Genomic DNA, 11,607 nt, shown 5'->3' with positions numbered 1-11,607 from the left:
TTTAATGAGGGCGGATGGATTGGATATTGGATTGGATTGGATATGCCTTTATTAGTCTCACAGTGGAGAAATTTACATGGGGGAGTGATATGGTTTTTTTTCGGACAACAAACTTTGAAATAAGAAATAATTGAAAATAGTGACAACATAACATGAATACGACTGTCCAATTTAGGACGGTCGAGGAATAAAATAAAAATATAGATGTAAAAAAAAAATCAATTTTTTTGGGGGGGTGGAGTTAAAAATCTCCCCAACCATTGATTTGAATGGACATCAATAAAATACAATACAGAAGGCATTTCCTTCCCTTCCCTTCTTATTTTTCTTCAAAATTTCGACACGTCCTATTGGGTTGTCCTCCTGTTTCTTCTGGCCACTTGACTGAAATATGGTAGGACTTCAGCTCCTCGTCTGACACAAAGTCTGGAGCGCGACTCATCAGGTCATGACCGCGAAATGACTTTGGGAAGGCGATGACATCACGTATGCTGGAAGCATCCACCATGATGGAGACCAGCCGATCCAAACCTTGAAAAAAATGCGCGTATTGTAGTTTTAGTTTTATTTCGGTGATAAAACAATGTCGGAAAAAAAAAAAACAATGGACTTCATCCATCTGCAGAAATTGTTTTCATGTAATAAGAATAAGACAAAAGTGTTGCATTTTATCTTATTTGATGAAAATAATGTTCATAGGCTCTATTCATGAAATGTTTTACTAAAAAAGAAGAAAAAAAGTCAGTTAAAGTGCTATATGAACCAATAATAATAATAATAATAATAATAATCATGATGATGCAATGAAAGTCTTCACCAGTTTCATCCATGAGACAAAGAACATTTTCCATAAATGGAATAAAATGGAAATTTCATTGCATGGAATCTCACCAAGGGCAATACCGCCGTGCGGTGGTGCGCCAGAATCCAGAGCCTCCAACAAGTGAGACAGAACAGCGGGATCCTCCTGAGTAGAAAAAAAAAACACGCCACCGCCGTGATTTTTTCTCCATGCAAAGTGAATTTCAGAATCACAAAGCCTTTAACTCATTGACTGCCAGACGTGTGTCCACTCCAGTGCCAGGGTTTTTGTCATTTTCACTCAAATTGCAGGAGCCACAGAGTTTTAGGACTACATAAACATTCAATTCAGCGTAAGAAACTTTAGACTCTCTTCTTTCACCAGAAAAAAAAAAGAATTAATTCCTAAGTGATATGGATCTGGAGTTATGTGAGCTTGAAATGGGGGCGGCTGTACAAAATATAATACATATTGATTGAACAGTTGAAGCAGTAACAAAGCGCTAACACAAACGTACTCTCGTGTGTTACTCTCTGATGTATGTTACTTATCTCGCTAGCTATCTAGCTGGCTACCTAGCTAACTATCTAGCTGGTTACCTAGCTAGCTATGTTTTTGCTGTCTATTAGCTGGCAGGCTCGCTATCTAGCTAGCTATCTATTAGCTGGCTAGCTATTAGCTATCTAGCTATCTAACTGGCTAACTATTTATTAGATACCTATTAGCTATCTAGCTAGCCTTCTATCTATTTGAGTTACTTCTGGGTTGAGTGAACGCTGGCGCGTGTGGCTGCCGCTGGTCACCCACTGAAAAACTTATCCTGTGACTGTAAATTGACCTTGAGAGTTTCAAAAGATGCTTATAAATGAAATGTATTATTATTTATCAGTACTCACCTACAAGAAAACTAAAACCCGAATAAATTTGGGAATGCAATGGCACTCCACGTCATATTTTCAATTAATAAATACACTCGGGAATGGCAGTGAATGGGTTAATAGTCCCACAGTGGGGGAAATTTGCACATTTCAGGAAGAAGTAAAAAAAAAACAAAAGTTTTTTCCTACCTTAAGGATATTCTTTAAAACATGGAGCTGCTCTGACGCCTTGTGGATTCGAACCGAACCTCCTCCAATCTCGCAGCCATTCAACACCAGATCATAATGCTGCCCACGAACCTGGTATGACAAAAAAAAGGACAATATTTAAAGGACAAGCGACATCTCTGGACAAGTTGTGTCCATAATTTGTAAAATTGCTTCAAATGACTTATATTGAGCGTATTTTACAAAGATTCCACCGCATATAGCTATATTTGACGTTTAAGACTCGCGCTGAATATTCCGGAAGTCTTGTTTTTGAGTTGGTGACGAGTCCTCACGTGACGTCACTGAAGGAACGCCCCTGACCGAAAAAAGGACACATTGTAGAAGTGCTTCCATCACGTCAATGCATTTTGCCGTACTTTGTTTGGTCTGAAAACTTTGTGTAGCACCAAAAAGAGGCAGAAGAGGGCGACAAAGCTCCGTGTAAAGAATTAATCAGCCTTAATTCTTTACACGGAGCTTTGTCGCCATTTTCTGCCTCTTTTTGGTGCTACATTTCCCGCCCCCAGATACCTCAAAATGACACGGAATAAATTCTTTAATCGATGACAAACGTGTATGCTTTCCTCTTCAGAACTACAGTAAAGTCTCGTTATATCGATATCGGTTATATCGATAGTACTGCTTATTACGATACTATTTTTATGTACTCAAGGAGAAAATTACATGCCCGCAGGATCGGATATATCGATAGTCCGGTTATATCGATATTTTTTCAGACTCTTGAGAATATCGATATAACGAGACTTGTATTTGAATCATATTCATAACTGGATGAGTAACAAGAAAGCATTTTCTCCGAATCTGAGAAATTGTTTGATTGTTTTGATTCTCCAGCAAGGCAAGACATCTTGGCGTGACACCACAAACAAGGGGGCGGGACCTTCTGAAACTGGCCACTTCCGGTTTCAATTTTTTTGCAGATTTTGGACACTTTATGTCATTTTTATTGGTGGTTTGCATTTGACTAAAAATATCAGCCTACGTGTTTTGGGTATTTTAGATGCTATCAAACGTTTTTCTGATGTCAGTTAGGAAACCAAAAAAATGGTGTCGGTTGTCCTTTAACATTCAAATACAAGAGCGACATACTTTTTCCGGCTGCGTGTAGAGTAACGAGGCGTCTTCTGGCGCTGGAGCGGTAAATGGATGATGGGCCGACTCCAGCTGTTCCGGTTTGTCTTTTTGGGGCAAGAAGAGGGGGAAATCCACGACCCAAAGGAAATGAAAAGCCGAAGCGTCACGGATTGTCAAGCCATGAGACTCCAGGAGGTCTGCGCACTGCAAACGAAGACTCCCGAGCATTGGGCGCTGAGAACAAAGCAGAAAGGTGACGGTTAATAAAAGATAAAGTGCTATAAATAATTCAGCCCCCCCCCCCCCCAAAAAAAAAAAATAAAAAAAAAAAACGCTAAAAACCACTGGTGTCAAAGCTAAGGCCCGTGGGCCGAATCTGGCCCGCCACATCATTTTATTCGGCCCGCGAAAGCAAATCAAGCATGTCAAGTGCTATTGAGATAATAACAATAATAATGATAAAAATCCATTTCATTTCTAAGCGCCTTTTAAAACTCTCAAGGTCACTTTACAGTCACAGGATAAGTCTTTCTGTGGGTGAGCAGCGGCAGCCACATGCGCCAGCGTTCGCTCAACCTGGAAGTAAGTAAGCTCGCTAGCTAGCTGATAGCCAATAGCTAGATAGATAGCGAGCTAGATAGCCATATATAGAAAAACGTATCCTGTGACTATGAAGTGACCTTGAGAGTTTTGAAAGGGGCTTAGAAATGAAATTATTATTATTATTATTATTACTCTTATTACTACTATTATTACAACTATTGTTACTATTATTACTACTATTATTATTACTATTACTATTGTTATTATTACTGTTATCATCATCATCATCATGAGTATTATTATTATTATTATTATTATTATTATTATTATTATTATTATTATTATTGGTTCATATAGCACTTAAACAACAGCTGAAGCTGGACCAAAGCCCTAGCATGGAAAAAAACTAATCTAATAGCTAGCTATCTAGCTGGCTATTAGCTAGCTTTCTATCTATTTGAGCTACTTCCGGGTTGAGTGAACGCTAGTGCATGTGGCTACTGCTGCTCACCCACAGAAAAACACATCCTGTGACTGTAAAGTGACCTTGAAAGTTTTGAAAGGCGCTTAGAAATGAAATATATTATTATTTATTATTTATATAGCTAGCTATCTTTTAGCTATTTCGCTATCTAGCTACCTAGCTATCTATTAGCTATCTATTAACTAGATAGCTAGCTTTCTATCTATTTGAGTTACTTCCGTTGGACTGAACGCAGCCGCGTGTGGCTGAAATGGATTATTACTATTATTATTATTATTATTACTCTTATTACTACTATTATTACTACTCTTATTACAACTATTGTTACTATTATTATTACTATTATTATTATTATTACTATTACTATTATTACTGTCATCATCATCATCATCATGATTATTATTATTATTATTATTATTATTATTATTATTATTATTATTATTATTATTATTATTATTGGTTCATATAGCACTTTAACAACAGCTGAAGCTGGACCAAAGCCCTAGCATGGAAAAAAACTAATCTAATAGCTAGCTATCTAGCTGGCTATTAGCTAGCTTTCTATCTATTTGAGCTACTTCCGGGTTGAGTGAACGCTAGTGCATGTGGCTACCGCTGCTCACCCACAGAAAAACACATCCTGTGACTGTAAAGTGACCTTGAAAGTTTTGAAAGGCGCTTAGAAATGAAATATATTATTATTTATTATTTATATAGCTAGCTATCTTTTAGCTATTTCGCTATCTAGCTACCTAGCTATCTATTAGCTATCTATTAACTAGATAGCTAGCTTTCTATCTATTTGAGTTACTTCCGTTGGACTGAACGCAGCCGCGTGTGGCTGAAATGGATTATTATTATTATTCTAAAAGTCTGAAGCAAAATTTCAAACCAGAACGTCATGGGGACCAGCGGCGATCAGCAGGAGGTCTCCCGGTTGGGCGGCCATCTTGCGCAGTAGAGCATCAGTGGTGGGTCCCGACAAGAGTTTCTTCAGAGGAGATTTCAAGGTTCCGTCTGTTCTGAGAAGGACCAAACTGAACTCCTTGGGATCACAGAAAAAAAAAAAAGTTGATGTCAGGTGACGACGTCGATTTGGGCTCGCACGGCAACCGCCAATCATCCTCATACCTGGTTAAAATGAGTCTTGGATGACTGCTTCAGTTCTTCTAAATCTTTCCCTGTGAATAGTTGCTGAAAATATGGAAGCAAATTGGAAGCAGAACAACCAAACTAAACAAAGTACTGCTTTTCTCTTAAAAAAAAAACAACAACAAAACTTTGCTCTTACTCCTCCCTTGGGCACACAAATGGCCAAAATGGAGTTTCCCGGTTCGCTGACAGCCGATTTGAAGAAACCGATATCGGTAGAAAGGAAGACATCTTGAAGATCCATCAGCTGAGAGTCAACATGGTGGAAAAACAAAAAAAAATAAAAATCTCATTTGACAAAACCAACTTATTGTGGACATTGACATATAAATACATATACGGGTGGTCGTAAGTTGAGCTGGTTGTAAGTTGGATGTTACCTGAATAATAATAAGAAGAATAAGAATAAGAATAAAAAGAAGAAGAAGACATTTCATTTATAAGCACATTTCAAAACTCTTAAGGTCACTTTACAGCCACAGAATACTTTTTTTCTGTGGGTGAGCAGCGGCAGCCACACGCGCCGGCGTTTACTCAACCCGGAAGTAACGCAAATAGATAGAAAGCTAGCTAGCTAGTTAATAGATAGCTAGTAGATAGCTACGTAGCTAGATAGCAAAATAGCTAATAGATAGCTAGCTACATAATAATAAATAATAACACATTTTATTTCTAAGCGCCTTTCAAAACCCTCAAGGTCACTTTACAGTCACAGGATTAGTTTTTCTGTAGGTGAGCAGCGGCAGCCACACGCCATTCACTCAACCCGGAATAACTCAAATAAATAAAAAGCTAGCCAGCTAGCTATTAGATAGCCAGCTAACCAGCTAGCTAGCTAATAGATAACTAGCTAGCTAGATAGATAGATAGCTAATAGATAGCCAGCTAGCCAGCTAGATAGCTAATAGATAGTTAGCCAACTAGCTAGCCAATAGATAGCCAGCCAGCTGGATAGATAGCGAATAAATAGCCAGCTAGCTAGCTAGAGAGCTAATAGATAGCAAATAAATAGCTGCTCGATAGCCTGCCAGATAGCTATCTAGCTAATAGATAGCAACTAGATAGCTAGCTAGGTAGCTAACCAGGTAGCTAGTGGCAGACAAAATTGCTGTAAACCATGGGCGGGCCCCACAAAATCCTCACCTTCCCGAATACCTTGGCTAACTTTAGCGCATTTAGAAAAGTAGGAGTATTTGAAAATCATCCTTGCATTTTCCCAGACAACAATGGCCACTAGCTACCTGGTTAGCTACCTAGCTAAGAGTCATGATTTCTATTCCCTGACGTCAACCAGGAGACACAAGTGACGCACCTTCATGCCAAACCTGGTATCGGGTTTGTCCACCCCGTAGTCCCTCATGGCCTCTTCGTACGTCAATTTGGGGAAAGGAAGCGCAAGCGGGCCTTTGTCTGCAGGCCACGAGTATTCCAACAAACCCTCCACCAGGGACATGATGCCCGCCTGGTCCACAAAAGACATTTCCATGTCGACCTGGAGAAAGAAAGCCATTGGAGGGGGGGGAAAAAAAGAATTAAATACCGTAAATTCCGGACTATAAACCGCTACTTTTTCCCCCTCAAACAGGTCAATTGATGTAATTTTTCTAAACGGCCACCAGGGGGGGCTCGAGTAGAAAAGGTACGATTAGGACCATGCTTCGAGGAAGACTGAATATGACGCAGCTTTCAAGCTAATAATAATAATAATAATAATAATAATAATAATAATAATAATAATAATAATAATACATAATAATACATATAATTTAGAATAATAATTATTATTATAATAATAATACTAATAATAATAATAATAATAATAATACATTTCATTTATAGGCACCTTTCAAAACCCAAGGTCACTTTACAGTGACAGGATAAGTATTTGTGTGGGTGAGCAGCGGCAGCCACACGTGCCAGCGTTCACTCAACCCGAAGGTAACTCAAACAGATAAAATGCTAGCTAATTGATAGCTAATAGCTAGCCAGATAGACAGCTAGTCAGCCAGACCGCAAATAGAGAGCCAGCCAGATAGCTGGCTAGCTATCCATCAGCCATCTGGCTAGCTATCTAGCTGGCCAGCCATTAGCCACCTAGCTAACTATCTAAGCAATCAAGCTGTCCAATAAAGAAGGAAACAGAGCTGCTGCATGTAAACTTGGCATAAACGAATCGATGGTGAGACGAAAAAAATAAAAAAGAAAAAATAAAAAAGAAAAAATAAAAAAGAAAAAAGAAAAAAGAAAAAAACACAAAATAAAAAAATTAACAATACACAAAATAAATGATAATAATAATAATAATAATAATAATAATAATAATAATAATAATAATAACACATTCTAGAAGGCAAGACCTCATTACCTGGGTGAACTCGGGCTGCCGATCCGGTTTGGAGCCTTCATCGCGATAGCACCGAGCAATTTGGAAGTACCTGTCGACGCATACATGAGCATCTATTACACCAAATATGTACATATTTATTTATGTTATTTTTTTTAACTCATGATTTAAATAATTGTCCTACCTGTCAATACCAGCCACCATTAGAAGCTGCTTGAACTGTTGAGGACTTTGAGGGAGTGAATAGAAGCGACCGGGTTCCCTGGATGGAACCACAAACTCTTTGGCTCCCTAAGTGATGGTAGGTAGACGAAATCTATTGACGTCTGGCAACCGCCATTTTACAGATATCGTACATGGAATCCGATCGTACTTACACCTGGTGTTCTTCGAAACAACGTTGGGGTTTCGACGTCAACGAAACCTACAAAGTAGAAAAGAAGAAGAAAAAAAAACAGAACAGATTTATTATAATCATAATCATAATAATCATATATTATATTATCACTTTGCTACTGTGAAATGTAAATTTCTCCACTGTGAGACTAATAAAGGCAAATCCAATCCAATCCAAAGAATAGTAATAATAATAATAAAAATAATAATAATACGTTTCATTTATAAGCCGCTTTCAAAACTCACAAGGTCACTTTACAGTCACAGGATAAGTATTTGTGTTAAAAAATTAAAAAAAAGGGAAATTTTAAATTTAAAAAAAAATTATAATTTAACATTAAATTTAAATTGAATTTAAATTTAAAAAAAAATTATAATTTAACATTAAATTTAAATTGAATTTAAATTTAAATTTAAATTTAAATTTAAATGTAAATTTTAAAATTTAAAATTTTTACAGATTTATATGTTACAGCTTCACTATATAAATCAATGTATTGTATTTTGTACAGCAGCCCGCATATCAAGCGCAGATAACTCCACGTCGGCCATTTTGAATAGAATTTGACTTACGACCGTTTGACGGAACGGAACCCGGTCGTAACTCGGATGTTACCTGTAACTTAGGAATTAATTCTTCTTTTTTTTTTTACCTGATGAAAGAACAGAGTCTAAGGTTTCTAACGCTGAATTGAATGTTTATGTAGTCCTAAAAGTCCATATTCTGTGGGTCCAGGAATTAGAGTGAAAATGACAAAAACCCTGGCACCGAAGTGGACACATTTTTACACATTGTCTGAGTGGACGCCCGCATGCAAAAAAAACATGGCCGTTTTCCATACCGTGTAGATGACAAAGATATTCTCTCATCCTCATCACGAGTTGAGACCTCAGTCGGAGGTTCTTCTGTAAGCGAGGTGACCTCAGGTCCAGGTAGCGAAACTGCATCCGTAACGATTCGGATTTCTGGGCCGAACAGAACAGATGGCGTATGATTGACGTGAACATCGGGAGAGGGCAACGCGCAACCGCTTACTTTGACAAAGTCTTTAATCTCAAACGGCAACTTGCGACACACGTTGAAAACTTCCACCTGCTCCGCCAGGACTTCGATGTCTCCGGTTAGCATCTCCTAGCATCAAGGTGACAAGATGACGAGAGCATCTCAAAAAAAACAACACACGATTGGCCTGTCAATCAAATAGGATGATAATTAACCTTCTTGTGTATTTATTTTGGGGATCTATCTATTTAGCGGGGTGGCTATCTATCATCTAGCTAGCTTGCTGTCGGGTCTATATCAGATAGCTAGCTAGCTAGTTATCGAATCTCTCTATCTGGCTGTCTAACTATCTAGCTGTCTCGCTATCTGGCTGGCTAGCTGATAAAAGATTTGAAAGCTATCTGGCTGGATGATGGATAGCTATCTAGCTAGGTAAAAATAAATAATACTATAATAATAATAATTCAAATTGCTGCTGTGGACTATAATGAATAACGAATGAAGGTTTTCTCATTCTGATAATAATGATAATAATCAATTTATTTGTGTGATTATTTGGGGATCTATCTATCTATCTATCTATCATCATTATTGTTATTATTATTATTATTATTATTATTATTATTATTATTATGATCATTTGCTATCTATTTGCTATATATTAGCTATCTGGCTGACTAGCTAGCTATTTAGCTAGCTATCTATTCACTATCTAGCTGGCTATCTAGTTAGGTATCTGTTGGCTATCGATTGGCTAGCTAGCTAGCTTTCTATCTATTTGAGTAACTTCCGGGTTGAATGAACGCTGGCGCGTGTGGCTGCCGCTGCTCACTCGCAGAAAAAAACTTTATCCTGTGACTGTAAAGTGACCTTGAGAGTTTTGAAAGGTGCTTATAAATGAAATGTATTATTATTATTATTATTATTATTATTATAAATGCAGATGATGGAACGGGGTGACATTTAAAACACCTTGTTTTCTTGTCCAGCTGGCCGCTCTCGAACTGTCCCGGTAACCTTGATGACAGACTCCGCTGTGAGATTACACAGCACCTTTTTAAGATGGCTTGCACCCTGAAAACAAAAACAGACTTTATGTACACCAAAATTGTAAAACATTTTGGGTTTTTCTTTCGTTTAGGTCAAATAAAAGGCAAAAAAAGTGGTTTTTATTTTGGTAAAAATAGAACCCTTACTTCCTGCTGAGGTATCAGAACTTGGGTCAAGCCGCTGAAATCTCGTAGAATGACAAACAGGTCTTGTCTGTTTCGGACACAAATCGGAATATAAAACAGAAACTATTTTCTTGTACTACTACAATTCTTTTCATTGAACTACTGGCTTCAGTTTTTATTTTCACTTATATTTGAATGAACCTCATATATTGGACCCATCCACACAACGTGACCTTCTCTCCAATATGCTCAGATCTCAGTTGTCCGCATGCGTGACTCCTAAAAGACAAAGAACTGCTTCCTGAGGACAAAAACAAAGTGACAGTAACATTGTTAACACTTTATTTACGATATTTTAATTACAATAAACTGTTACTGAATACTCTATATTAGTTATGCCGTTCAATGCAAAAGTTATCCTGCTCTTGACGGTTGTCTCTTTTGACACACAGTTAAAAAAAAAAAGACAAAAGAAACAAAATGCAATTATGTGTGACAGACGCTGATAATCCGCTTCGTGTAAATCTGACTGACTGTATCGACACCGAATTTTGCTTGCAAATTACCTGCGATCGAAGAGTAGGATGCTTGGGAATTGTTAAAACAGCTCAGGTGTTTGATTTGTGGTCTCCGGATAAAGTTTCCTTCACCTGAGGTCGATTTTACGTGGCGATAAGAAATTCCACGAGCTCCAAGTGCACGAAGTGTCCTCTGCATCATATATCTGCACGTTGTGGCCATTATGCATTCATTCATTGTACTGCGTAAAGAGAATTTCTCTGCGTTGGGTATGCCTCGTTTAGAGGATCAAGGCATGCAACATATTTTCTGCCTTCAGAGTCTAACAAACGAACTTTGGACAAACTGTTCGAGGTCATATTCTTATTAATTTCTGATTCAATCAAACTATGTTTTGGTTACATATGACCCAAACGGAGAGAAGCCGGATTGGTCCAATTTCTCACTTTCTCGTGCCGGGCCGGTTGTCGTTCACTCACTGCCTTAGCGAAGATATTCTTCAAGTTTAACTATTCTTTAAAAAAGTCGACATTTTACCCCCAGACACCAAACCAAACTGAGTGTTATCCTTGGGAAACGCCATACATAACTTTATGCAGAGTTGCGCACCCCCGGCTTAACACAAATGGTTTCGTCCAATTTCTTCTTCTCTTGAGTGTATTCGAAAATTCAACCAAGAGCGCCGCCAAACGGCTCCGACAAGACAGCTTCCAGTATTATTCCAGTATTATTATTATTATTATTATTATTATTATTATTATTATTATTATTATTATTATTATTATTCGTTTGAAATTCACGATTCAATTACAGTACGTATTGGCATAGATGCTGCGATCTACTCTTTGTCCACAGAGTGGCGCTGATGTACGTGTAAATTTTTTTTCCGTGTCTCAATTATATCACGAGAGCATAGCACGAAACACTCAAATTGCAGCGTTGTTAGGCATTGTTTACAATATTATTTACAATATTATATATATATTTTTGCTTTGTTGTACTGTTA

General features: G+C 37.6%; 1 protein-coding gene across 2 annotated transcripts; it reads right to left on the bottom strand.

Annotated features, from left to right (window-relative positions):
* Positions 1 to 26: 26 nt before the first annotated feature.
* Positions 27 to 11,189, bottom strand: dars2 (aspartyl-tRNA synthetase 2, mitochondrial). Of its 2 annotated transcripts, XM_089007426.1 has the most exons (17): positions 10,649 to 11,189; positions 10,284 to 10,383; positions 10,104 to 10,170; positions 9,880 to 9,981; positions 8,941 to 9,036; positions 8,747 to 8,870; positions 7,886 to 7,932; positions 7,693 to 7,799; positions 7,530 to 7,599; positions 6,477 to 6,656; positions 5,304 to 5,411; positions 5,144 to 5,206; positions 4,905 to 5,057; positions 3,001 to 3,219; positions 1,870 to 1,980; positions 892 to 967; positions 27 to 531 (listed from the first exon to the last, which is right to left on the bottom strand). In XM_089007426.1, the coding sequence occupies exons 1-17, from the start codon at positions 10,836 to 10,838 to the stop codon at positions 320 to 322; spliced, it is 2,025 nt and encodes a 674-aa protein (XP_088863552.1). In that variant the 5' UTR covers positions 10,839 to 11,189; the 3' UTR covers positions 27 to 319. The 2 variants fall into 2 exon arrangements, with proteins under 2 accessions (XP_088863552.1, XP_088863553.1); XM_089007427.1 differs by lacking the exons at positions 10,104 to 10,170; positions 10,284 to 10,383; positions 10,649 to 11,189 and having other exon boundaries at positions 8,941 to 9,068; positions 9,880 to 9,963.
* Between the last annotated feature and the right edge of the window lie 418 nt (positions 11,190 to 11,607).

This window comes from Hippocampus bargibanti, linkage group LG11 (assembly GCF_051943395.1).
Source record: "Hippocampus bargibanti isolate YZ-2025 linkage group LG11, ASM5194339v1, whole genome shotgun sequence".
NCBI lineage: Eukaryota > Metazoa > Chordata > Actinopteri > Syngnathiformes > Syngnathidae > Hippocampus > Hippocampus bargibanti.
This window is presented reverse-complemented; position numbering and strand designations above follow the sequence as displayed.

What these genes read in the sequence shown, in the direction of transcription:
- dars2 (XM_089007426.1), bottom strand. Translation starts at nt 10,838, where the DNA reads ATGAATGAATGCATAATGGCCACAACGTGCAGATATATGATGCAGAGG. An exon ending in TCTACACGCAGCCGGAAAAA is followed by an intron (nt 1,981 to 3,000) that starts GTATGTCGCTCT and finishes TTGTCATACCAG; the next exon opens with GTTCGTGGGCAGCATTATGA. An exon ending in TTTTAAAGAATATCCTTAAG is followed by an intron (nt 968 to 1,869) that starts GTAGGAAAAAAC and finishes TTTTCTACTCAG; the next exon opens with GAGGATCCCGCTGTTCTGTC.